Consider the following 27,006-nt stretch of genomic DNA (forward strand, 5'->3'; position numbering starts at 1 on the left):
CTAATTCTTTATACCTATCAAATTCCAACCATTACTTGGGACCCAGATGAAATTTCTCCTTTGGCAAGACGACTTCCTAGATAATTCCAGGTCTCGTGACCTCTCGTTCCTCTAAAACCTGTAGCGCTTAGTGCAGCACTCTCCAAAATAACTTTCCACGATAATGGATATATTCCATGCCTGTGCTATATGTTTTCATTTTTCTTTTAATATACAATAGAGATCATAGGCTTAATGTCTCATCATCTCTTTGAGGACACGTTGCATTGTATGGATAAAACATTTATCAAGTCACCTCAGTAGACTGCAAGTTCTGTCAACAAGGCATCTTATCTTCACAGCAACTTTCACTAAGTTGCAAAAAGTAAATATTTGTACACCACCTCTGAGAAAACTATAAGGTGAAAATGTGCTAGACTGTGTCTGGAATAGTCACTACCTCTGCCTCATCTCACATCTGAATGTCAAGACAGGCACAGGCAGGGAGGAGAAAGCAACTTTCTGGAGACATAAATGACCACTGATCAAGCCACAAGGCACTTTGGTTTAAATAACATTTAGGCCACGACTGTCCATCTACAAACTTGCCTAAATAAATATTTCTTTCCATTAGCAAATAGCTAAATTCTGATGGTAAATGATGTGACTAAAAAGTTAGTTACTTCCCAAGTTAAACAGCACAGTTAGATAGAAAAATAACCTAAGCGAACCCTATTTGTACTTTTTTTCTCCTGTTTATTACGTATCTCCTATGGGGTAGGACAGCCTATTGGTGGTATTTCACTGTCCAGATATATGTTAGAATTTCACTGACAGCTTTCCCAACAGGGACTACACTCACTCTAAATCAAGACCAAATATTTAAGCATAGATAGTCAAAAGAGCACAAAATGTACAGGTGTGAGTTCCACCACTATGACAAGTATCTTGTTTCTTTGCCTCAATTTTCTTACCCACAAAATAGGATTAATGTTACAGGAACTATCTATGCCTTGTGGGTCAAGTCATAACTGTGGATATTTCTAAATGATTATTCTTCCCAAAAGAACTACATATAAAACTAAAAGATTAATAAATTTGCTATAGTTCTTTGTGGAAGGTGTGCTAACAAATTATAGACTAAGATCAACCCTCCAACATCTTCTACAATTTTTCTGTATTTCACGTTTCTTTCCCCCATCCCACTATGCAAATATCTGAGCAAAAATTCTGCTAGTACTCCAGCAGATTCTGCTAGTACTCTGGCACATGTAATAAGGAAATAAATGTATTGATTCAGGGAACACAGATGTTTAATATAAAATAAAATATAAAATTGACTGAATCAAGTCATAACACAATCTAAATCCACATCTAAAAGACTGAGATGATTCACTATTCTGATTTATTCAAACCAATGCTTTATCAGCACAACTAGCCAAAAAGTTACAACCCATTTACAGAATATACCCTTTAGATACACACAATAAAAACCAGCAGACACACATTATGTACATTTTTAATAAGAAGAAGTGTTGTCAACACCATACACCCACTTGATATAAACACAGAGGGATGTGTACTAAACATGGAAAAAGCAACTTGAGTAACAGTATGAATTCTGCTAACTTAAGACCAACCACACACCCCAAACACAGGTAAAGTTTGCACACATGGCTTCACCAAGGCCAGCCTGTCTTTGTTTCCCTCTCCTCTGCATTTACCCAAGATCTTGGCTCTGAGACAGAAAACTCCCACTCTCGATTGGTGCATTCTGCCCTATGCAATTAAGCAACACCACAACCCAGTAAACGGAAGGTCTCAATTATTTATCTTCTGGCCGAGTTTACCAGGTGTTTATAAAAGAACAATGTCAAGGAGAAAAGAGGTTTATTTCTCTCTAGAGCTGGCTTGATTGGGGGGGGGGGTATTTTGTTTTAGAAGGGGGCGGAGGGAAGCAGGGCTTAACGTTGTAAAAGACGGGAGGGAATTTAGAAAGAGTGCACAAGACTGCCAATTTCCCTACAGGAAACTTGATTCTTATGCAATAATCCTACCCACAACCAACCAGCTCGTGAGACGGTAGGGGGAAGACACCTATTCTTACCTCCAGAGGGGCAAAGCTGGCTCCTAAAGGAGCGAGAACACCGCAAGGCCGAGGAAGTGGCTGGGGGGGAAGGCTCTTTTCAACCCCCCCCACCTCCCCGTGATCTCCGCCGGCGTGACAGTCGCTCCTGTGGCCAGAACGTCCCCGGAGCCCCAGAGAGCAGGAAGTCGGGGGGCTGTCCCTCATTCCTGCCACCCCCACCCTAGAGTGCTCTTGTCCCACGGTCCTCCCCCTCGAACCCATTCTCTCTTCCTCGGCGCCTCCCCCTTCTCTGAAGAACGAAACTTCCTTCCAGCGCCCCCTGTCCCTTCAGAGGCCCGCTCCTGTCATCCCTAGGAGTTGTCCCTTCAGAGCGACTCTCCGTGTCTCTTTGTATCCTCCTGCCCCACTGAAGTTTCGATCCACAACTCCCCCAAACACCCCAGTCACTCCGGTCACTCCGGTGCCCCCGGGGTCCCCAGGCCTAGGAGCCGTAGGGGGAGAACGGCCCCACCCTTCACCCCCTTCACCTGTTTCTCCGGCTGAGGCCCGACAGGCCGGGGTGCGCTTGCGCCGGGATGCGAGCCGCGGGGCTCCCTCGGTCCACTGGGTCTCTCCTGGCAGACGCTGAGAGAGCGCGCCGTGCGGGGGTGCTAGCCAAGGATCGGTTCGGGCTCACTCCCTCCGCCGCGAAGTCGGAACCCCAGGCTCTCCCAGTCTACGCCGCCGCAGCTCCGGAAATCTCTGAATTACAGCCCCTCCAGCCAATCCCCGCCCATCCCCAGATTGGCCGCGACACGCCGTTCTGCATAATTCATGAGACGGCCAGTTTTCTCAGCCACCCAGAGGCCCTGGTGCATGTACGTACATCCGAAGCCCCACCCACTGACCAATGAGGACAGCTTCTGGAAGGAAGGGCGGGTCACACAAGGCTGGGAACGCCCCTTGATGGCTGTTCCGAAGGCTTAGTGCTCCTCCCTCCACTACAGCAGGGGAATTGCCAAGGACTCGGGCACAGAAGCTCAGGGGGAGGGAGGGAAGATGACCGGAATGTCCTGCTAAAAACTCAGCTGAGTTCCTGGCAGTGCGTGACGTCAAGACACTTTAAATGCCCCTGATGCGGCTCTCATCTGCTTGCTCTCCCTTTTCCCGGCCCTTGACACCACGTGGCGGCGAGGTTGGGAGTCACTAACCACGTGGGAATCAGCCAGTTAGACAGTCCTAAAATATCGCCAGGTCCTCGGGGCCCAACACCTCAACTGGGTTTCTGGAGACAGCAAAAAGAACATGGGTGACTCCCGCCAGCTTTGAACTGCAGTTTCTGCGTGAGACGGGACACACACACCCGGAAATATGACGTGGAAATAGAGTAATTACTAGAGTGCGTGGGGAGAGGGTAGTGGATTTAACCCTGTTCTCGGTTGCGTCGCTTTAAGCATCAAACGCCACTGTTCGCACATTGGCCAGTTCACGAGAATGCAGAAGACAGTACATATGAAGATTGACACGTATACATATTTTTATGCTTCTGAGTTGAAATTGCCTGCCTTTTTTTCGCCTACTCTGCTTGAGCGCGAACCCAAGTTTTACTGCATTGAAGCCAGTAGTTTATAGAAAATGTAGATATTTTTTTACCTTACATGATAGAGGATGTACTTTGCATGATGGAGTAATTTGTGTGTGCGTGTGCGCGCGCTGATACTATCAGGTGTTTTTTCTTTTTAATAACAGCTATTGTTTTTGTGTTTGTTGTGAGTGTTTAATACAAAGGGGTATAAAGATGAAATCTTAAAAGGGCCTAATTATGTTACCACTCAGATAACCCCTGATGACAGTTATTTTCAATGAAACTAACACATATTCGTGGTTAGAAAATTCAAACGGTTCAGAAAAGTTGAAAATTAAAAATGAAAATTTCCCTCCTTCCCCCACCAGTATTTCTCCCCAAGGATAGCTATTCTTATTAATTTCTGGTGAGAAAAATCAATGACTCTTAACCTGTGGTGGGAGAGGGTCACAGATCTTTCTGGACTCTGTTGGATTCTCGCCCTAGAAATATACAGTATACACTTTTACCCACAAATTCTCACGGTTCCCCAGATAACTGAAGCCCAGTCAAAGACCAGATTTGGACCTTTCTACCACCTTATTTATATCCAAGTGAGAGGTGATCCACCTCACCTAAACTCTGCTTTAGCTGTATTATCCCATGCAGTTGACAGCCTCCCTAATAACATAGGGTCTAACATTTCTTTAGTTATTTACTGCTTACAAAGTACTTGCACACTCGTTACCTCTTTTCTTTCTCACAATAATTATGTGTAGCAGATAGGAGAGGCCATATTATTTATTGATAGGAAACTAAGGCCAAAATAGTATGACAATCTCAGGTCAGGAGCTACTCAGAGGTATACCAGAGCCAGGTTTTTGAGCTTCACATCTCATGACTTTGTTCCATCTACTAATACCCTGCCCTCTTCTCCTGCCTTCTCAGCAGCTGGCTTTTGTTTCCCTCATACAGAAAATCTACCCCTGAGCCTATCTGTTCCACCTACAAAACCTCTCTCCAGCCCCGCCACTGGCCTTTCTCCACACTCTGCCAATCCCCCTGCGCTTACAGATGGCAGTTTCTTTCACTTGAGCCAATGCTTTGACCTGAACTCCCCTTTCCAGCCTCATCCCCTCCATCCCACAAACCTTACCCTCCCACACTGAATTCATCACCTTCCTCCAAACATGTCAGCACCTCTGTAGCTTCATGCCATTAAAGATCTCCCTTCCACCTAAAATATCTTCTCTTTCCCCATTTCCTACCTGAAAAACTCTTATTCATTCTTCAAAGCTCAGTTCCTATATTTCTTCCTCTGGGCTTTCTGAGATTCTTCCTGTCAAAGTTAATCTCTTCTGCTGGGCTCCCTTAGCAGGTTGTTTCCCTATTCTAGTTTCCCTATCCACCTCAGCCCCATTTATTAGCCTACTTCCTGGTAAATAAAATTAATGATTAACATTTATTAAGTAATTACTATGTTCCAGGAATTGAGCTAAGGTTTTTACATAGATGATCTCATTTGATCCTCAAGAATCTAGTGAGGTAGGGCACTATTATAATTCTTTTTTTCAACTGAAGAAACTATGGCTGAGAAAATGAAAGACTGGTCCAAGGTCCCATAGCCAGAAACTAAAGGTAAACTCAGAATGAGAATCCAGTCTGGCTGACTCCAAAGCCTGGCCTCTCTGCCTACATAGTTGAAAGCATGTGACATCTAGCCCAGAACTCACCTAAGCCTGATTTAATTGAATAGTAATAAACATGTATTGAACACTCATATGGGCAATAGCTAACACGTATGGAGTATTTATTGTGTACTAGCCAGTACTCTAAGTATGTATTATATAGCACATGTATTAACTCATTTAATCCTTATAATAACCCCATGCGGAGGATACTGTGATTTTACAAATGAAGAAAATGAGGCTTACCCAATGTTAAGTGACTTCCCCACATATATATACCTGGTAAAAATGGCAGAGTCAAGATTCAAATCCAAGTGTCTACTTTGAAAGCCTGAATAACTGCTCTTCCTTGACCATATCTCCAGGCCTAACCTTCCTCTTGGATCCTCAAGGAAGGGTCTAAAGGAGGGGAAAAGATGAGGCCCCCATTCTCCACCCATCAAGTGAATAAGGCAGAGTGCAGAAGCCTTGCAAGTTTGTGGTGGTTTATAAACATGTCCGCAAATTATCTGACACTTCTCCCATCTAAAGATAAAGTCTAGCTCCATTCCCTTGGCGACTTGCTTCTAATACATAGAATATAGTGGAAATGATGCTGTCTGACTTCTGAGATTAGGTCATAAAAGGTGATACAGCTTCCACCTGACTCTCTCCTGGTACACTCACCCTTGGAACTCAGCCGCCATGTTGTGAGGAAGCCCAGGCTCCACGTGGAGGCCACACAAAGGTGTTCTGGCCAAGAGTCCAGCTAAGACCCAGCTGATAGGAACCATCAACTGTGAATGAGCCAGACTCCAGCTGATTCCAGCCCCCAACATTCAAACCATGCCGATGGAGGCCAAATGGAACAGAGAAGAGCCTTTTTTTAAAAAAAACTTTTATTCATTTTAATGTGTTTTTCCAGGACCCATCAGCTCCAATTCAAGTAATTGTTTCAATCTAGTTGGGGAGGGCACAGCTCACACTGGCCCATGCAGAGATCAAACCAGCAATGTTGATATTATTAGCATCATGCTCTAACCAACTCAGCTAACCGGCCACCCCAAGAGAAGAGACTTTTTTGCTGAACCTTACCCAGATTACAAATTCATGAGCAAAATAAATGTTGTCGTTGCTTTAAGCCACTAAGATTTGGGGTGGTTTGTTACACATCAATATGTAGTCAGGATAGGTTTCCATTTATTACCTCAGAGAGACTCAGAGGAACTATAGGCTAGATCAGGAATTGAGACTTACCGGGCTTTGTAAAATTCTAGAAATGTTTTATTTAGTTCCTCTTCCCTGGAGGAATTAGTACTAAAACTCTAAATCAAGAAAAAGACATGGGAAGAAAGAGAAGATTTGGAGAAGAACATTGGAGGCGGTAAATAGGTGGCAATCACTGCAGTGACCAAAAGGGGCAACGGGCAACTTGTGTGGGTGATGGGACCCCCACGGGGCGCAGCAACAGAAAGGTTCATTCACACAGGGTTGCCCAACTCCCCCTCACTAAAATCACAGAGGAGCAGATCTGTGCAACACGAACTCCTTGAATCTCTACTTTCGTTGTGCAAAAACACTTCTCAGGCATCATCATGTAAGCATCTCCCTTTCCTCCTGTCTGAAGAACAGTCCTCCCTACTCAATATTTTCAACACTAAGCTCTTTTCCGGCTTAAAATATCATTCATACGATGTCATTCTGTCCCGTCAGTGGCTTCCCATGAGGCTTAGGATACAGGAATTCTTCTTTTTTTTTAATCCCCTTCAGTACCTGCTTACCCACCCACCAACCCCCCACACCTCTATTCTGCCCACTAAATTCCAATCAGTCCATTTCCCACCTCAGGGCTTTTGCACACGCCATACTTTTTCTTTCTCCAGCTTTCACATGACTAGTTTCTTCTCACCCTTCTGGTGTCACCTGCTCAGAGAGTCCTTGTCTAACTACTGTCACCTAAAGTTGCTCCCAGCCCCTTAATCTCTATATATGCTGTTTCCTCTGGAATTCTTATTATATTTCTCATTTATCTGTTTACAGTTTCTTCTCTTTCTTCCTCGTTATACTGTCAGTTCCAAAAAATGGTCCTTGCCTGTTTGGTGCTCCTTTGTCTCCCCAGTGCCCAGGAAACAGGCACTAAATAAATACTTATTGAATGAATGGAAGTTCTCTTGGTCCTACCTGTCCCCTCTCTGAGCTTTATCAATTCTTCTCTCCCTCCTGACCTTCCCCACTTATTTCCTCCCTTCTGGCTCCTAAGATACTCCCTCCTTTCTATCTTGACCCTCAAGTTACGCCCTTCTTTCCCATCATGGTGCTCATGCCCTCACTTTCACTAGCTTTACCAGGGTGCCTTCTGCTCTCTTCTCTCCACAGCACAGTGCCCTTGAAGACCATCAGAGACCTCCTCCTTCTCAAAGCTGATGTCTTATTCTCAGTCATTTTACGTATCTTTGCTCTAGGATCTGGTACTGATGATCAACTGCCCTCCTTACCCCTAGACTTTCTTCCCTTGACCATCACAGCGATTAATGGAAACAATTGCATTCACTAGAAAGCTGATGGGAGCTGAAGTGAGACACCCTCGGTTTGAATCCTGGCTCGGACACAGGATAAGCTGTGCAACCCTGGACAAGTTCTTTAACCTCTCTGAGTCTCAGCATCCTTGTCTTCAAATAGAGAACACAATTCTGATCTGGGTACATTTGCATTAAAGTGCTTTTGATTGGAAAATACTCTCAAATGAACTGTGCAGCATGGAAGATAAAAGCCAGGTCCTGGCAGGACCCACTGCTCAGCCACTTCACACAGAAGTGTGACCCTGGGCCAAATGCTTAACCTCTCTGAGCCTCAGTTTCCTCATCTGTGAAATAGAGAATATGAGACCATCTACCTCATAGATTGTCATGAAGATTAAATGAAATAACCTGCAAAGCATTCAATACAGCACCTGGCACATGGCAACCCCTCAATATATGGTAGTTATTATTATTTTATGCAAAAAAAACAAGGTCAGAGTTGGGGAGACTTATTGGAAGAAAACTGAGATCTTTCCCAAATTTGAATAAAGCATTAAATAACCACAACTTGGGGTGGGCAATTCCAGGAACCTCACCAGAGGGAGTTTGTACAATGTCCCACTAGAGCTCTGCCCTTCCCTTGTTATGACTTGACTTTGAGGCTACTACTAAAAATGTTCAGTCTCGGGCCGGCCCGGTGGCTCAGGCAGTTGGAGCTCTGTGCTCCTAACACCGAAGGATGCCGGTTTGATTCCCACATGGGCCAGTGCCAGATGGCTCAGTTGGTTGGAGCGTGGGCTCTCCATCACAAGGTTGCCGGTTTGACTCCCGCAAGGGATGGTGGGCTGCGCCCCCTGCAATTAACAATGGCAACTGGACCTGGAGCTGAGCTGTGCCCTCAACAACTAAGATTGAAAGGACAACAACTTGACTTGGAAAAGTCCTGGAAGTACACACTGTTCCCCAATAAAGTCCTGTTCCCCTTCCCCAATAAAAATCTTTAAAAAAAAAAAGTTTCAGTCTCTGTGACTATAGGCTCGAAATTCTAGATTGCTGGCAGAGAGGATTTCATTGGCCCAAACAGAACCAGATATCCATCCTTACGAAGCATCTGTGGGGGTCCTGGTTACCCAGCATCAGAGACAAAGTCCTGATGAGGGGCAGGGGCAGGGCTCCCCTGATGAGGGGAGGGAGGGGGCAGGGCTTTTCTAAGTAGAGAAGCATCCAATACACATCAGAATTACCTGAGATAATGTTTATGAAAGTGCCTTGCACCCAGCAAGATATCCTTCTCCCTCCCTGACCATCCTACAGTCTACTTTGCTGCTATCCCAACTCTCATCATCCCCTAAAGGTGGGCACTCCTGCCTTTAATTCTAAATTTCATCCTCTTCTCTCCCTAACTTCCTCCCTTGGCAAATTCAACTATTCCTAGCACTTTAAGGACCACCTCTCTTCTGATAGCTTTCATGCTGAGTCTTCTTAGGAGTAGATAAATTACTTTCTCTCCTGGGTCCGTAGAAACTTCCTCTGTAAAATAACTCCTGTGTCTTCATCTATAAAACAAGACCCCTTTCAATTCTTACATTCCATAATTCTATTAACTGCTCTTCAGTCATGCCTTCAGTTTTCCCACTTCTTTGTCTTTCTGCATACTGTTCCCTTTGCCTGGAGAACCTTCCTTGAGCCATATCACTGCTTTCACTTAATTGACACGTACTAAGTACCTATTGTTTCAACAGATATCTCTTGGGGCCTGCTGGCTCAAGTCCTCCTTTCCTGGGAATCGCTCCTGCCCTCCCCAGTCATATACCGGAATAGGTACCTTCAGCCACGACTGGATGACATAATCCTGTCCTCCTGGCCATAGATTATTAAATCCAGGGTGAACACTGATAATCGCTGGCTTAATCAGATTCTGTCTGCCAGGAATCTGGAGTTTTGAAGCTGAGAGGCACAGAGCTTGGGTTCCATTAATGTCAGCACTTTAAAGAGGGCCATCCGTCAACTCCCTCTCAAAAGTCCCTGGAGATCCCCCTGATTCCTGCTCTTCCTAGCTTAGCTGCTCAGCAATTCCTTGGAGTCCCTGGGATATCTTGGCAGTCTTCCAATATAAATTCTTCTTCCCTTTTGGTCAATGTCCTTTACTTATACTTTCATTTAAATGATATTAACCAATATAATCCTATTTGAGACACTGCTGGGCTCTGGTGACACAAAAATCAAGTGAAATACTATCTCTGTCCTGCAGCAACATCTATTTGAAGTCCTACCCAGGTTTGGAATCCCAACCTAAAAGCCGCCTTCCCCCTTTAAGTTTTCCCATAATCCCAAGCAGGATCAATCCCTTTCCAGTGTACTGCCACTGCATTTTGCTTTACCTCTCATACAGTCACCTCTTTGAGCTGTTTTGAACATCTGCTTCTCCCACTAACTGCAAACCCTTTAAAATCAAGAGCTAGATGAGTTGTCTTCTTAGTCCCTTGGCTCCTAGCCCATTGTCATAAACGGATCATTCGGAAAAACCATCTGTTGTGATGTGTGCCCATCAACCTCTTCCCTTTCATTGAGAACCACAAGTCAATTTCTTTGGGAAATCAGCCTTCCTTCACACTCAATTCCACACTTCAGGTGGGTTCTACAAGTGGTACATGACCTAGATTTGGTCACAGGCACAGTGATCTGAGTATGTGACCTATCAGGGCCAATGGACATCATATCTAAGATTCTGCTGGAAGGATGTGGAAAGAAACCCTCTTAACTGGGGTTGTTCAGCTGTTAAGCTATGAGCCTGCAGCTATTGATGGTCATCTTTGCCAACACATGGGGAAAATCTGATTACTAATGAAACAGACATAGTGGGAAAGAGAAGAGGTGACCTCTGAAAATAGTTCCCTATTCACTTGACCCAAAGAACCCCACAAAATCATGTAAATCAAGAGGTTCAAATCTTCGTGTTCACTTTAAGAACATTCGTGAAACTGCCCAGGCTATCAAGCATATGCATATCCGAAAAGCCGCCAAGTATTGAAGGAATGTCACGTTACAGAAGCAGTGTGTGCCATTCCATCATCACAATGGTGGAGTTGGGAGGTGTGCCCAGGCCAAATCGTGAGGCTGGACACAGGGTAGGTGGCTCAAAAAGAGTACAGAATTTTTGCTGCACATGCTTACAAATATAGAAAGTAATGCTGAACTTAAGGGGTTAGATGTAGATTTTCTGGTCAGTGACTTCACAGAACTTACAGAGCTCACAGGCGGATTAACCCATACGTGAGCTCTCCTTGCCACATAGAGACGATCTGATGAAAAAGAGCAGATTGTTCCTAAACCACAAGAGGAGGCTGCACAGAAGAAAAAGATCTCCCAGAAGAAACTGAAGAAACAAAAACTTATGGCCCAGGAGTAAATTCAGCATCAAATAAATGCTAATAAAAGTAAAGAGAGAGAGAGAGAGAGAGAAATTCCTAATGAAATTACATTAGAACTTGCAGCCAGATACCCCTGGACCTATTATCAGGAACTTTTCCAATTACATTAATTCCCTCTGTGTTTGTTTTCAGTTTTGCTTGTTTTTTTGTTTGTTTGTTTGTTTGTTTTTTCCAGCTAAAACCAGTCTGAGGTGAGTTTATGACACTTGGAATGGAGAGAGTCTTGTAATTCATTCATACATTCATTCAACAAATGTTTATTGACATAAAGTTTATGAAAGTCCTGAAAAGGGAATAATTAGTGTAACTGGGATGGACTGAGGAAGAGGTCGGTTTAAGAGAGGAGGTAGAAAAGGGGAGGCCATTCCAGAGAGAGAGAGAGAACAGCCTGAACAAAGACTAATTTATTGTCTGATTCTAATCCCTGGAAATAATGCTAATGATGGATGGACAAGTTCATACTGGTTGGTGGAAAAGATGCTTGGTGGGTGAACCTTGGAGTGCTCATCAGATCCTATTGGTAGGCAGTTGACTGTTTCACCAATGCCTGAGACCAGTCCTCCTCCCACCCTCAGCCACAAGAGAAAAGGAAAAGGAGTAATTTCTGTTGTTGGGAGAGCTTCTGGATCTGTGGTCCCACCCTGTGATGTAAAGGAGGAATGTGATGGTGCAGGGCCCAGCAGAAAAGTGGCTGTTCAGAGAATTAGGACCACTCTGAACAAAGTGGTGGTCAGAACAGAACTGAGTAGGGAAAGTACAGCAAAGTAACTGGGTTGGTATGGAAAGTGTGGGGACCAGTGAGGAGGCATGGCTTGTGGAAAAGGAGGACGGGCCAGGAGCCTATTGCTATGGGTAAGAGAAGTAGACATGGTCTAGTATCTCAAGGCCTTTCCTGGTTTGCCTCTACAGCTGGGATCCTGATGTCATCCAATTTCTCACAGCTGCACATCTGGATGCCAGAGGAAGAAGGGTTCTTAGCGTGTCTCTTCTGGGAGGAGGGAAGTTTCCTGGCTCCCAGTCTCTGAATTTTCAGCATGTTTCTACTTCTTTTGGTGGGAAATCAATCCTTTCTGGGGGATTTACAACTCTGGAGTCTGGGGGTATAGGCGGGGGAGTCGAAGGGATATGTATGGCTCATTAAGAAAGACTCACCTTGTTTGAGGTTTGAGGTAGTGGCAGGAGGCTGCGATAGAGCCCCAGAAATGACGTTGTATTTATTAGGGATACTCCTTTCCAGGTGATTCTGATCCCGGCAGAACCCACCTGATGATTTGAGTCCATTGCTCTAGGATATCCATAACCTGGGGGCAGGTGGGGCAGGCTGCTCATGGGGAAGAGAGGCTGCACCAACGACATAGGTACCCATCCCAGGGTCATGGGGAGAATTACCATGCTGTGTGGCTATGACAGACATGTAACATGCACTAGAATCCTCCTTCTATGACAGTAGCCCTCTAAGTCAGGGCCTCTGACTTTTCCCCTCCCAGAGGCCGCCTCCTCTAGGCCTTTGATTCTGAAGCACGTAACTAGGGAAAGCTCAGGCAGAGTAGGGTAACAGCATGTCTGGAGGGCTAATGCCCTGACAGCAGGAAAGTGGATCCAGACTGTACAGGGTTACAGACTGTAACAGACTGTAGAGTAAACTGCCTGGCTCAGAATCTCAGCTCCACCGTTTATCAGCTATGTGACCTTAGACAAGTCCACCCTGTTTCTTCATCTCTAAAATGGGGATGATAACACACCACACACCCCCAGGCAAGTGAGGCAAGTTTAAACAGTTCTCTTTTTCACTCCCCCCCTCCTTCTCTCTCTTCCTGGTTTCCTCCTGTCCTCTGTAACTCATCCTATGTAACTTCCTTCAGAGAATACAATCCAACACAAATCCTTTTAGAAAAGCAGGTTTTATTGGTCAGGCTGCTCACCAGGACACAGCAACGTGAGAGGCTCCCCAGAGCCTGCAGGAAACTGCATCTGCCCACAACTCAGGCCCCTTTAGCCCATCAGCACCAAGGAACCTTGTCCCATAATCCCCATCCTCCCTCAGCTGACCTGTCTCTTGTCTGGAAGCTTTCAGAAGAGAGAAGGGAACCAAGGAAAGGGGGTGGGGGGAGCAAAGCTTTGTATTGTAAAAAAAGGTTTGTGTCCCCAGGCTCCCTCCCTCCACCCCTTAAAACAATTAGCTGCAATTCTAAAAAGCAGAGCAGGAAAATAAGGCAGAGGAGGTGGGGGGAGAAGGAGGAAGCCTTCAGGGTCCTCTTTGGGCTGTGACTTGCAGGGGAGGAGGTTGTCCTGGTTTCTGATAACCCCCTTTACTGGGGAGGAACAGCAGGACTTTAGCATCCCGAGGAGAACCTGGAAGCAGCAACCCTCTTACCCCAAAGATTCAGGAGAGGAACACACAAGGACAAGAAGGCTTTGGCAAGTTCTGCAGCTCTTATACTAGCTCTAGGGAAGGATCTTGGGAAGAATCTGCCCCGAGTGAGGCAAGGCTGGGTTGCCCTATACACGGAGATACTATACTCTGCTCACCTCCCCTCCAGCTCGCAGCTAGGGGGCATAGCCATTGGCACCTTGCTCTCTCTCCAGTCTGCCCCCCTCCTAACTCCCAGCTCTCAGCAGCCTGGTGCTGCCCCCTTCTGGGACCCTAATTTTCTGGGCTTCGAGAAGTGGACTGCCCCTGTGGCACCATCCAAATCCCATTTGAGCGATGGGGTGAGGCTTACCTCTCTCTAGTGTTTGGGTCATCTCTTCCTCACTGTTCTCCCTCCTTATCCTGAAGTGGTCCTGCTGTCCTCTGAGAACCCCAGTAAGATGAGGTTCTTGTTCTGTGTTTCTCATGCTACTGATGAGAATGCTCTCCTCTTCACCCATTTCCACCCACCTTCTACTATTTCCTGTTCTCCTTCCCAAAGCCATAGACATGTGTTCCTGTGTGCAGATACATAAACATATATGTGTGTGCCATCCCCACCCCCCTTCCCCACGGCTCTCCTTGGCTCCAGCCTTACTTGTTGGGACCCTTTGCAGATACAACCTGTGCTAGACCCTCATCCAGGTTCATGGCTCATTCTGCCCTCTCTCCTCCACTGCCCAGGTTCTCTCCAAAAGCTGTTTTCAAGTCCTTCTAGTATGGGGCCTCCCATATGGGCAAGGATCTTCTTCAGAATTCACTCTTTCCTATATTTTGGCGTTGAAGCCTCCAAGGATCAGGATGAGAAAGAAGAGCTCAGTGGGCAGGAATGACAGCAGCGGGGTGTGTGAAGGAGAGACTGGGGGGAAGGCAGCCTGCCCCAGGGGGGCCCAACTATTGACATGACAGCATTTTCCCTACGATCCCCAACTTGCACAACCAGGACATGAATCACTTCCCTCTCTATTTCCCTCCAGACTGTGCCCAAAGTGGGGCTGTCCTTTGTGGAGGCTGCTTCCTTCTCCCATCTTAACAGCTATAAGTTTGGAAGGCTGCTCCTCGGGGAAAGGTGTCCTCAATTTAGAAACATGTCAGCCTGTTCGAGGCCGAGAAAGAATGCGAAAGAGAAAGTTCAGGAGGGAAAAGAATCAGGGAGGGGGCGGGGAAAGGCGGGGTGGTGCAGCCGCCTGGGCAGAGCCCCACGCCATCCCTCTCAGTCGCTGTCGCTCTTATCCACCAGCACGGCATCCGACTCCTCGGTGATCTCCAGCAGCGTGTGCACATCGGGGCTACTCCCGCGCAGCAGGTCGATGGCCTCTCCACGCTCCGCGCTGCCCTCCTCATCCTCGGCGCCCACCTCCACCATCTCGGTGGCCTTCACGACCTCCACCTCACCCTCACGGATCTTCTTGACGTGGAAGGTGAAGGGCGGCACCTTGTAGACCGCGGTCTTGGAGCGCGCGTAGACCACGTGGTCGGGAGTGAAGGACTTGCGCAGCTTTTCTCGCGAGGTCTTGAGCTTCTCACGCCGCTCGCTGGGGACCAGGCGCGTGCCCAGCTTGTTCATGCGCTTCTCCAGCGTGTGCCGCGTCTTCTCCAGGTTCTCCTTGGTCTTGAGGCGGGTCTTCTCCAGGTTCTCGCGGGTACGCACCTTCGTCTTCTCCATCTTCTCCTTGGAGAAGGCCTTCTTGAAGTCGTCCACGCGCCGCAGGCCACTGCGCTTAATACGCTCGGCGCGGGACTCCTCGATGACCTCCTCCACCTCCACTGCCTCGTCCGAGGACAGCTCCAGGACTGCCGCGTCCTCCTCGGGCCGCTCGCCCTCGCCCAGCTCATCGCCCTCCTTCTCCGGCAGTGTCTCCGACTCCTTCAGCGACTTGCTGATGCTCAATTTGGCCGGTAGTTTCACTTCATCCTAAAGGTAGAACAGAGCGAAGAGATGAGGAGGGCTGGGTGGGAAGGCCGGACGGGGACTTAGGGGACGCTGGGTGCACCTGAGGCAGGGTGGCGGTGATTCTGAGTGGGTGGTACCCATGAAATCGACCTGGACTTGTTTGCCGTTGTATCCCCAGCGCTTGGCACAGAGCTGGGGCCACCTCATGCGCGCCCCATAAATTTATGTCGAATGAATGGTAACTGTACAGACATGGCGAGGAGGGAACCGTCGGAGATTGGCCTGTAGTCTAATAGCACTTCGGTTAAGTATCTCTAAGGCCCTCCAAGCCTGTCTTTGCACCCTACTCCCACCCTTCATACATAAACCATTCACTGTTGTGTGCCTCCCAGAGAACGGAACTTAGGTTTGGCAATGGGCAGAGCGCCCTCTGGTGCACTAAGTCACACACTGCCCGAGCCAGGCCTGAAAGCAAAAGGGTTTGTTCCGGTTGAGCAGACCCGGTAGGGTCAAGATGAACTCACAGCCTGTATCAGGCGTCCCTCAAGGAGAGTAGCTTGAAAGCAAGGTAAAGGGAGTGCGTTTCCCAGATTTCAAACCATTTCAGAACCAGTCTTAGGGAAAGCGAGTTGTGGCCCATGTCCCCCCTCCTTGACATCCTCACACTGTTTGGCTCCACCAGTGGTCATCCCCCCACCCCCCACACGTAGAAATTCAGGGAGGAAAGAGGAAGAAGATGGCTAGCAGCCAAGGGCATGTTTTCTCCCCAGCACTTATATTTCTTCTGGTTCTGACTTCCCTGCCTTGGAATGGGAGGGAGGGCTTATTTTTCCATTCTTGCTTTTTCCCCCAGATCGGAGCTCAAGGGGCCAGGAGTAGGATGGTGGTCCAAGATTCCCTGAGATCCTGGAGCTCAGAGCCAGTTCCTCCCTTTTCCCCTGGGAGGACCTAGCACCAATACTGTTTTCCAAGATCCTGACTCTGGGCCAACGTTTCCAAATCTCAGGATCACCTCCCACCAGAAAGGGAAAGGGGGTATAACTCAGAACATAAACAGGGTCTCTTTGGCCCAGACTCTCTTTAGAGTCTTCAGATGAAGGAATGAGAGATAGCTTTTCTAAAGGATTTTCTGAAGATTGTTTCCCAGGACTGTAAGCAAATCACAACTGAGAAAAATGAGGCAACATGAGCTGAGCCCTCTCATAAACATGCAAATACACACACACATACACATATATTGGGCACATGCTATCTGCACCACCTGCTACAGAAATTCCTTCCCCAGCCCCCAACCTCTTTCCTCTTCCCTCCCATCCACATCCCCCGAGAATTTCCTGGTTTACACTGAAACTAGGAACACCCCCTCCCAACTTCCTTCCCTCCCTGTCAATAGCATTAGCATGGACAATGAGGGAATGCTGGCTCCACCTCTTCTAAACTGTGCACCAGTTCTTCTGGGCATCAAGCCACCTCAAGCTCTCTTACTTTACTACACTTCCCAGAAGGCAAGGTGACCTGGACATAGGGCATGCTGGGATTTGTAGTCTCCACTTGCCATAGATGGTTTAGTACTATTGTGGGCACCCTATGTCACTCTGTCCATCCTTCTGCCTTTTACCACTTACAGAGGCACTGAAGGGGTGTTTTCCTTATTCTGAATGTAGGAGGGTCCCAACCTCTCTTAGCATTCCCTCTGATTTCCAGTTGTGAACCTTTGGGTCTCCTTTTGCAATCAGTTGTCCCTGTTCACTACTCAAGTCCTTTCTTTCACACTATTTTAGGACTCTCTAGGATCTAAACTGTCACTACTTCACCTGTCTCCACCCAAAATTTATCTGTAGCCCCATATCAAAAAAAAAATTTCATCTCTGATCTCTCCTTCATAGCCTACCAGAATAAAAACCCACATACACACCACCAAAGGGTGGAGGAGAACCCCTCCTTTCACTAAGCTCAGACAATGTAGATGGGCTAGGGTAGGATTAAGGGGATGGGCGGGGAATAGTCAGGAAACAGATCCAGCTGCTGGAAAACAAATCCACATTGTTTCTCTGCCCCACCCCCAGATCCCTGATTCTACCCCCTGCTCCACCCCACCCCCTAAAGGCTGAGCTGGCTGGTTTTTCTGGCCTCTGGCTTTCTAGATAAAGGTCTTTGCCAACTGAGTCTGGAAGTGAACAGTCCTGCGGAGAGAGTTGCAGACTTCTTATATCCAATCCCATCTTCCTAGTGCTTGATGAAAGGTCTCAAATGCATTAGGGAGCAATCCCAATGAGGAGAGGTTTATTTCTGGATTTGGGGACAACTTCCCCAGTCCAGACAGGTACCTGGAAATAAAACCCCATTCATTGTAGGTTTTCCCCAGAGTGATGGCTTACACCAGAGGAGCTGCCTTCTTGGTGGAAGGTCAGGGGATAGGGGAAGAAACAACTTGACCCAAGTCCCTGGACAACATCCAGGAGGCTGGCTCTGGAGAGGGTATTCCACCATGACTTCTAGCTTTTCCCCTCCATTAATGAATTTTTTCTTCCTCCCCATTTCCACGCCAGGTTTCCCCTATGACTCACAGCCTTGGAACGCTGTCTTGGGCCCACCCAGTTTGCCTGTTGCTACAACAACCATAAACACAATCCCAAAGCACCTCCCCCTACCCTGGGCACACAGGCCAGGCACCCTTGTCCCACCCCTACTTCCCTGGCAGAGTTCCTGAACCAAAGGAGGAGCCTAAGGGGGGGCCAGGGAGGAAGGGCTCTGCTTGTTCTGTTTTCACGTTTTTATTAAACAAAACCACCACTCCCAACAGGCTTGGTTTCCAGAGTTACCTTTAATGACCAGATCTGAACAAAAGCATGCACAGCTTCCCCTGTCCCCCACCCCAAGCACACACAGCTCCCCAACCCAGGAAAGCACTAGTCCAGGATGAATAGAGGAGCCCCAGGGAAGCTCACAGCCCCTTTCATTCCACTCCCCATCCCTGCTGTATAAACTTAAGATCCTCTGTTTTAGGAAGACTTTATGATGATCATAATTTAATTGAGCACCTACTATGTGTCTGGTCCTTGGCCAGGTACTTCACATTTGTCAGGGAGAAGGGACAATATCATATAGATCTGGGTAGGAGGCTTTCTTGTCTTAGAGCAAACCAGCTCTGTCTGGAAATGGCCAACCAACCACACTGCCTGGGAATGGCCAGAGAAGACTTTGGAAAGGTAATTCAGAGACCCGGGATCTGCTCAGAGAGGATGTTAGAAGAGGGTACAGACTTGGGGAGAGGTGAAAGAGAGGCTAAGTCTTAAAAACTCAGGCTGTCCACTTTAGGTTGCCAGAGAAACCACAGTCAGACGGTCCTTCTTTTCTGCTTTAGTGTGATTCTCAACAGGGGTGATATTATCCCTAAGTGGATGGAAATTGATTCTTGAGGGTATGAGGGGGTTTAGATATTGTAATAGGCTGTGGTACTCCAAAGAGTTCTGGTACATAGATATATATATATATATATATATATATATATATATATATATATATATATAGTATAATGGTAGCATTAAAATTTCATGGGGGCAGGGACATTTAGGGGGAAATGTCTAAAAGGACTCCTTAGAGGGATTATTGTGAAAAAAAAAAAAGTTGAGAAACACAGTGCTATAGGGAGGCCAGAGGATCCAAGCCAGAACCAGCTAAACTGTCCCCCCTTCTAGCCTCTCCGAGTTGGCAGCTTTTGAGTGCCCCGCCCAAGGCAGGATCTGGCAAACATAAGGGATCTCTTTGCAAAACATTTTCAAAAAAGACTGGAAAAAATAACTGTAAATATTTTCCCCAGCTACAGGGAGGGGATGGAGAGGGCACAGAACAGACCCCAGGCCTGGGCCTCATGAGGGTCCTCTCCAAAGAGGCTTTGATCCAAACTGGCCTGCCTGGGAGGAGGAGGCAGAAGGGGAAGGGAAGGGAGGATCAGAAGCCATGGCGCAGTTTCATGCAATTTCATGCAGGGCAACATTGGGTGCAGCTCGAGTATGGTGCTTGGAGTGTCTACTATTAAGACAGAAACCAAGAAGTAGGGGAGGGCCCCTTCCCTTCACCTCCCACCCCATTGCACACACCATATTTGCCTGAACTCTGCATAATGCGAGCGTTTTTCACAATACCCATCACCCACCCACAAGGGACAGTGGCTTGGAAGAGGCTGGCCATTCCGCGCAGACCACCACTAAGCAGTGCACTGATCGTGGACTGGAGTGACCCCCCATGCCCACAGCCCCATGGGACTGAGGAGACCCTAAGCACCCCCACCAGCTGTCGGCTCCTTTGGGGTGGACAGAGGCACAGACTCTGGATAATAGGGCAGTGCCCTAGGCATCTGGTCAAAGGGTGGGAGCTCAGGCACTGTCTCAGGCTTCAGGTCAAAGGGCTCATTCTCAGGCAGAAGGTCAAAAGGCACGATCTTGGGTGTGGCCAGGTCAGAGGGTGCATTCAGCTTCTTCTTGGGCTAAGATGAGGAAAAGGGGTTTAAATGGGACTTGGGATGGATGCGGACGGGGTTTAGAGAAAGAGGCCTTAGTGAGCATGCAGAGTTGGGGCTGGTGAGTATGGACATGGAGGAAATACACAACGTATTAGGATGGAAAGAAACCACATTTTAAATGCTTCATCAAGAGGGCCCTGGGGCTCATGCGTGGGACAAACCCAAGCCCATGAATTAATAAACACAGTTTAAATGGACCCCCCCCCCCTTTCTTCCCTCTGGAATCTTCCCCAGTCCTATCCTAGGCCTTCTACCTTCTGTCTCTACCAGCTGTGGTGGAGGGATGACGCTCTGGCGGGGGTAGGGGGATGAGGTGGAGTGATGGGGAAAGAGGCTGCTGGCGTAGGGAAGTAGGGAAGGAGTTTTCTAAGGAGCCAGTTGTTAGACTCTAAGTGGGTAGGCTCCAGTGAGTAAAAATTAAAGGCGGGGATCATTGCTAATCCCAGTTCTCATTATTCCCCAGGGCAGGGTGGGCACTGGCTGCCGCCCCGGATAAGGAGAGGGAGAGGCATAGAAGAGGGATATCCTGGCTATTTCCCTTTGGCCATGTCCTCGCCTCCTGCCTCTCTTGACACCTTTCCCCCTACCCATGCTTGGGCTATCAGATACCAAGAGGCACAGAGAAATCAGGATCAAAAACCAAACTATATTTATGACAGGTGGACCTACGTCCTGGGACACCCAGAGGTAGCTCCCACCTCTCCCTCCTGAGCGGCTGAGCAGCCACTCTTGCTTTGGACAATCAGGAGAAGTCAGGGGAGAGGGACAGTTGAAGGCATTATCAGACTCTGGTGACAGCGGTGTTAAGTAAAGGCCTGCAGGCACAAAAACACAAAGCAGCAAGTGCCAACCTGCCCTGTGGGATCCAGAGAGAAGGTGGGCGTGGCAGGGAGGCTGAGGAGACAGGAGCTAACGTGGTCCTCTTCTAGCCAGATGCAGAGGCCATGCCAGGGGCCACCCACATTGGCCAGGAAGCTCCAGTCCTTATACCCTGCTCCCCCCATTCACTGTCATTGGGCCAGGTGACCATACATTGCCTCTACTTGAGCACTGTGAGGCTAAGCAGCTAATGAGCACCAACCTTAGCCATAGTAAGGTAACGCTGCACTCGCATACTCACACACACACACACACACAGTGGCCCCAGTGCCAAGACTGTGCAACTAACTCCCTCAGAAAATGAAGGAACAAGAACCAACTCTCCATTAGTGCAAGCTTGCACCCTGATTTCTACTGCAGAGTCCGAGAATAGAAGGAGGAGGTAGGGAACAGAAAGTGTAGCAGAAGAAGAGGTACACCTGGGTTCTGACCTCAGCTTTGACCCCCTCACCACTTGAGTGACTATAGGCAAATGACTTCCTTTCTCTGAGCCTCAGTTTCCTGCGCTACAAAATGAATAAACTGAAGTTGATTATCTCTGAGACATCTTCCAGTTCAAAATGACCCTCGTGACAGACTGATGAAATATTCACAACGGTATGGTTCAAAAAAAAGGGAACACATCACCGCTCATCTCTGAGGTTGGTTGCCTAGCAACAATAATCCCTCTCTTCTCCCTATCAGCTGCCCACTCTGTGCCATCTCCCTTTTTGACTTTGACCTTTACAACAGTCAGATTTTATTTACTTAAAAAAATGTCAGAGGGAGGAACATAATTTCCTTTAGTCTTAGAAATACCCCTAAAAAATACTCTCCCTGCTTTGGATCCAGTGACTAGGAAAAACAACCCCAACTCAGCTTTTTGGAGGAAAAGCAGGCATGGTAAGCACTCTCCATGGCCAGGAGGCTTAGGGGGTGAGAGGAACCATGTTGGGAATATTCTTTGACAAAGGTGTGGGGTTCTTCTGGAACAAGGTAGCCCTGATTTGCCTTGAGTCCAGGAAGGAGCTATAGGTTGGATTAGACTTGGGGAGGAGAGGCCAGCAAGCCCTCCTTCCAGCCCTAATCGTCTTTCCCTTTAATGCCCAAGAGCCACCTAATCCCTTAAATGCTTCCTGGTCCTACCCTCAAGCACTTAGAGCAGGTCTGATGGGTCCATATGTAGGTCACTAACTGCCTCATGACAACTGCTCAAGGAAACATTATTTCCATTCTAGCCTCTTTCTGGATTCCAAAAGAATTCTAACAACATCCAAATCATTGGGAGAATTGGCTTTTTAATGATCATAGGTCCTCCTGTTTGTATAGTGCCTACAATCTGCTTGATCAATCTCCCAGCAGTTCTCAGCCCACTGACCCCTAGTAGAATTCACTTCTCTCCTTCACTCGCTGTTGCCGAGCTAGGTACCCCCTGATAGGATGGAAAACCAAACCACTAGTTTTTGTGTGGGAGTTAGGGAGGGAAATGCCAGAGAAGGACAGTAATAATGACTCAGAAGGGAGTTTAAAGAGGGCTCTGGTATCCTGGGGTGGGAGGGGCTGAATTTCGTGTGTGTGTGTGTGTGTGTGTGTGTGTGTGTGTGTGTGTGTGTGTGTGTAGGGGGTCAAATGCAGACTTAACCTGTGATGTCATTATGCCTAGCAGTTCCTAGAATCTGGGATGGGGCCACACAAAGGATTCCCTCCTTTACCCCCCAGGAAGAAGGTATGGGAGGCCAGATGACCTGATCCCACAGCTGGGGCTGTCCCACTTTTTCATGCTCCCCGCCACCCTGCCCCCCTTACCAAATCATAACCTCCCACATCTGCAATTTCAAATACGGCACCCCTCCTCTCTTCCCACACTGGAGAACTCATACCATTCTAGGAGGCCTTTCTCCAAATCTCTCTCTGCCTGGCCACCCAAGCATGCAACCCATCAGCCTGATTTTCCCATAAATGTTGCCGCCCCCAATCTTCCCTATTAGGTCTGCCGAGGCACAGGGCTATTTTTACCTCATTCTCTTCCCAGGCCTGCAGACCTCAGGGAGAAGCGGCCTCTGCTTTCCTCCAGCATCTGAGTTCCCTACTCCTTTGCCCCCACCTGGAACATCTGCTGTACAGCTCAGGGAAGTTCTGCTTCCCTGAGCCCCACCCTGTGGCTGGAAGCTTTTTCCTTACCTCTGAGTTCCACTCTGAGTTGGGAATGCTTTAGTTCTTAGTTATTTCCCCTGTCATTTGGGGGCTCAGGGTGCCCAGCTTGAGCTATTTCTTCTGTCTCAAGTCTCTATCCCCCACTGGCCCTGGTTTAGTACAGATGCAGTCAAAGCCACCCTTTGATTAGACCCCTCCTCCCAACCAGACACAATATACAGCCACAGATCCCTGCCAACTGCTGAGAGGGAGTAACAGAAGGATGTTATTGGCCCCTGCATGGAAGTCTTTCTCCCTCCATACCTGTCCTTCTCTCAGGATCTCCATCTTTGACAAAGAGAGGTTTACCCTGAGACTAAGAATTTTCCCAGCTCCTACGGTCTAGGACATTTAAAGTGAGAAGGGTCACTCGTTCAAGCCCTTTATGGCAACCCTCCACCACAAAGCTGGCTTACTTCCCTGTCTTGTTCTCCTTCCCTTGATGCCCCCCCAGGGCTAGGTAGATCTCTTTAAAAATCTCACCTTCACCCCCGATTCTACTTCCTCCAAACCGTTAGATTAAGTGGAAACAACTCTGGGCAAACATTTTCTACCAGATAGTGCTGTATGGGGGGGGGAGTGGGTAGAAAAGCTTATTAAAAGCTAAGTGCCTCTTGGGAGTAGTCCCCGGACACGGGGGCAGGGTGGAGAATACCACGTCTGCCTCTGTCCCACTACCGCCTTCTCAGATAAGTACCAGCTCACCCACCTCCTGTGTCTGCTGTCCCCAAACACTTGCATCTTTCTTAGCTCCTTCTGAAGAGACCAGCCTACGGACCTCACAGCATCCCAGATGGTCACTCAGAACCCAGCTTGACCAGGCCCCAGAGAGGTCAGTGAGACCACAGCTCCCCTGATAGGGATCTTCTCACCTAAGGGGTGTGGGAAATCTAGCCTTCTTCTTTCCATTCCCTTTGGCAGGGAGAGGAAGGGGAATGGAGAGCACGAACTACCCCTCAACCCCCATGAGCTCACCTCCCTGAGGCAGGAACATCAACCAGGCTGCAAGAAGCAGAGAGGTGAGGCTGGGCACATAGTCACCCAAGCAAAGACCACCAAGCTCTCAGCTCAGGCCCACCTTAATGGGACTGGGGAGGGGGAGTAGAGAGGGGCAGCAATACTAAGATTCCCAGGTTTATTTGGGGTTATGCCACAAAAACTACGTTTTTATTCAGGCAGGGGGAATGGGGAGAAGTGCAAAGCTAGCAACAGGCGGCCTGGGCGGAGCCTGGGGCGCTCCAGCCTCCTGCATCCAGTGAGACCTCTCCTCCACCAACCCCCGCAGGTATGCGGGGTGATTCACTGCGCCCAGACCGCGGGACGGGGCGGGACCCGGGGGGGCTGTCCGCTATCCTCCCCCAGCCCCTCTTGCCCTCTTCACACTGCGCCCTCCGCCCCCGCCCCGGCCCGCCTGCTTCTATCGGGTGAAGGGTACCGGCGCGCCGCCGGCTCGGGTGTCCCAAGGGCCTGAAAGTGCTGTGAACCCAGGGGCAGACCGCAGCGAAGGGACCGGGTGGGCAGCCGAAGCTGAGGCGGGGTCCGCGGGGGTGTGCTGGCTGTGGCGTCCCTCGCCTGACGCAGCCCCCGCCGGTGCGTGCCTGAGCCCTGAATCACCCGCTATATTGGGCGGCAGGGCCGGAGGCCCCAAACCCGGGCCGCGCCGCCAGTGTCCGTTTACAGCTGACCCTAACGGCCGCCTGGGACCCCTTGGCTTTCCCCAAAACGTCCTCCGAGTAAGAAGACTTATGACAGAGCCAAGTTGGGAGCAGTCTCCGAGGGGCAGTGTCTACGAGTCCAGCCCCCTAACTCGGTTCCACTACATGTCTGACACCAGAGGGAGAGGGCTTGGTGAGGAGGCATGGGGTGCAGAGCGCACCCCTCTGCGCGCTTCAGGAATCCACCTCTCACCCCACCCCACCCCAGCAGCGCTCTCCCAAAGGAGGGTGTGTCGCCCGAGGCGGGCCATGCTGGCGGGATTGCCGCGCTGCGGGCAGGACCCCCACCCCAAGCCCCGGGCCGGGGACAGCGGGCCGGGCGCGGAGCTCTGGGCGCGGTCCGCCCCGCCAGCTCACCTGGTAGATCATGACTTTAAAGTTACGGCGCCGCAGCAGCTCGGCCTCGTTGACCTCCAGCTTCTTGATCTGGCCGGCCTGGCGCTCCAGGCTGCCGCGCACGGTCTTCACGTTGACGCTGACCTTGCGCACCTTCTCCAGCAACTTGCTCACGGTGTTGCTGGTGGTGGCGTGCGCTTTGCCTAGTTTGCTCAGCTCGCCCTGGATGCTCTGCACAGCGCCCTCCATCTCCGCCTGCCGTTCCTCAAGCTGGGCTTGGGTCAGCTGGATCTGGTCGACCGCGCCGATGATTTTGTCCAGAAGGCTCAGCACCAGCACGCCGTTCACCTGGTCCGGCTTGATCAGCTCCTCAGAACCGGCCCCCGACGGCTCCTCCGCCACCGGCCCCCGCACGGGGGAAGACCCCGGGTCTTCTGCATCAGTGTACCCGGGAAGTGGCTGCTCGATGATATGGAGCTGGGTGTCCTCCATGGCTACCCGGAGCCGTGCGGGGCCGGCCGGGTGGAGCTGAAGCTGGAGCGGGAGACTCGGAGAGGAGGAAGAGCGGGAGGGGGGAGAGCGAGAGCGAGCGAAGAGCGGAGGAAACCCGAGCCACGTCCGTGCGCCCCGGGACCGCGGCCAGAACTGCGGGGCGGGGGGTCTGTGAGCTCCTGGCTCCCAGGCCAAACCCCAGAGTCTCGTTGCCCATTGGCTGGCCCCACCCCAGAAAGGGAGGGACCGGGACAAAAGGAGAGACCGATGGTGGGGAAGGGAGGGCAACCCGGGGGGACCCAAGAGCTGAGCGCCCCACCCTTACCAGGATGGTTGGAATAGTTGGAGCCGGAGACTAGGGCCTCCACTGGCAGCGGAGGCGGCGGGAGCGGGACTGGGACGGAGGAATGTGAGCTGGAGAGGAAACAAGTCCTAGAGTGTTGCTCTACTTTTCCCTCTCACTTTTTCTGCTCACCTGCAGACCTACCTCAGCCTTTTCAGGTCTAGAGCAGGGAGTCAGGTGTAACATGAGATCCTGAAATTATATGCGAAACATTGTATTCGCCTGTGCCCAATTTTTGAAAGGGAAAGGATCCATGGCTTCCCCAATCTTTTCGAAGGAGCCTCTAACCCTCCACCCCAAGTTACCAACTGCTGTTCTTGAGGGTTTGTTTGGGGACGGGAAGAGAATTTAAGTTAGGGTCACAGTGGTGGTGAGGGGCTGCAAAGCTCCTCTAGGTTCCTCTTAGAATTATCCTAACAGAGTAGGATTTAAGATACGTTAACCTCTCTCTAAAAAACACCTTTCCCTGTCTTTCCCCCTGCCCCAGAGGCCTAGCTGACGCTAACCGCAGAGAGCAGGATCTAGGCATGCGCCCTTCTCTCTATATCCTAGAGGCTAGCGCTCAGCAATCAGGGAAATCAGGAAATCCCACCTCCTCATCTGACAGAAGGGAACTGGAGGACCTGGAAATGGCAAGTGACCTGCTAGAGATTAGTCGCAGGGTACATTGGCTTGGTGCTCAAACCAGGTCCCTGGACTCCTCTTGTGCTTTCCACCTTTCATTGGGACAGGGTGGGAAGGTGGCCACCCCATGTGCTGGTTTTGAGCCTGTCAATCTGAGGATTAACTACAGACATATTTTTAACCATATTGGATACCAAGAAGCAGGACCCTTAGCTCAGAAGCTCAGGGAAAGAGAGGCTGCCCGTGCTCCCCCAGTTTGCTCTCTAGCACAGCACTGGAGCTGTGAGTTCCCTGGAGCAGCCCCAACCCCCTTTCCCCCAGAAAAGCTGCAAACCTTTTCCCTGGTTAGGAAAGCAAGCTTGGGTTTCTCCAGCTGGATAGATGATGGTCT

At 49.3% G+C, this 27,006-nt stretch overlaps 2 protein-coding genes and 1 long non-coding RNA gene across 7 annotated transcripts in view; 1 reads left to right on the plus strand and 2 right to left on the minus strand.

Annotated features, from left to right (window-relative positions):
- Window positions 1–2,881, minus strand: part of STAT3 (signal transducer and activator of transcription 3) — a 50,831-nt gene extending 47,950 nt beyond the window's left edge. For 2 of the 5 annotated variants that reach the window (XM_033089882.1, XM_033089880.1), the window contains exon 1: window positions 2,596–2,825. The gene's annotated coding sequence lies outside the window, so the exon portion shown is untranslated. Of the gene's footprint in view, window positions 1–2,086; window positions 2,108–2,595 lie in introns of those variants that run through there. The other 3 variants (XM_033089877.1, XM_033089881.1, XM_033089878.1) reach the window with 3 other exon arrangements.
- A 10,231-nt stretch (window positions 2,882–13,112) lies between these two features.
- Window positions 13,113–25,818, minus strand: CAVIN1 (caveolae associated protein 1). Its single transcript, XM_033090457.1, has 2 exons — window positions 25,178–25,818; window positions 13,113–15,553 (listed from the first exon to the last, which is right to left on the minus strand). Exons 1-2 carry the CDS (start codon window positions 25,646–25,648, stop codon window positions 14,852–14,854), a joined length of 1,173 nt encoding a protein of 390 aa, XP_032946348.1. The 5' UTR covers window positions 25,649–25,818; the 3' UTR covers window positions 13,113–14,851.
- LOC117013373 (uncharacterized) lies at window positions 23,728–24,478 on the plus strand. Its single transcript, XR_004421325.1, has 3 exons — window positions 23,728–23,937; window positions 24,027–24,124; window positions 24,281–24,478. It is a non-coding gene; the product is annotated as an uncharacterized LOC117013373 (long non-coding RNA).
- Window positions 25,819–27,006: the final 1,188 nt, after the last annotated feature.

The sequence above is a fragment of the Rhinolophus ferrumequinum genome, chromosome 21 (genome assembly GCF_004115265.2).
Source record: "Rhinolophus ferrumequinum isolate MPI-CBG mRhiFer1 chromosome 21, mRhiFer1_v1.p, whole genome shotgun sequence".
Taxonomy (NCBI): domain Eukaryota; kingdom Metazoa; phylum Chordata; class Mammalia; order Chiroptera; family Rhinolophidae; genus Rhinolophus; species Rhinolophus ferrumequinum.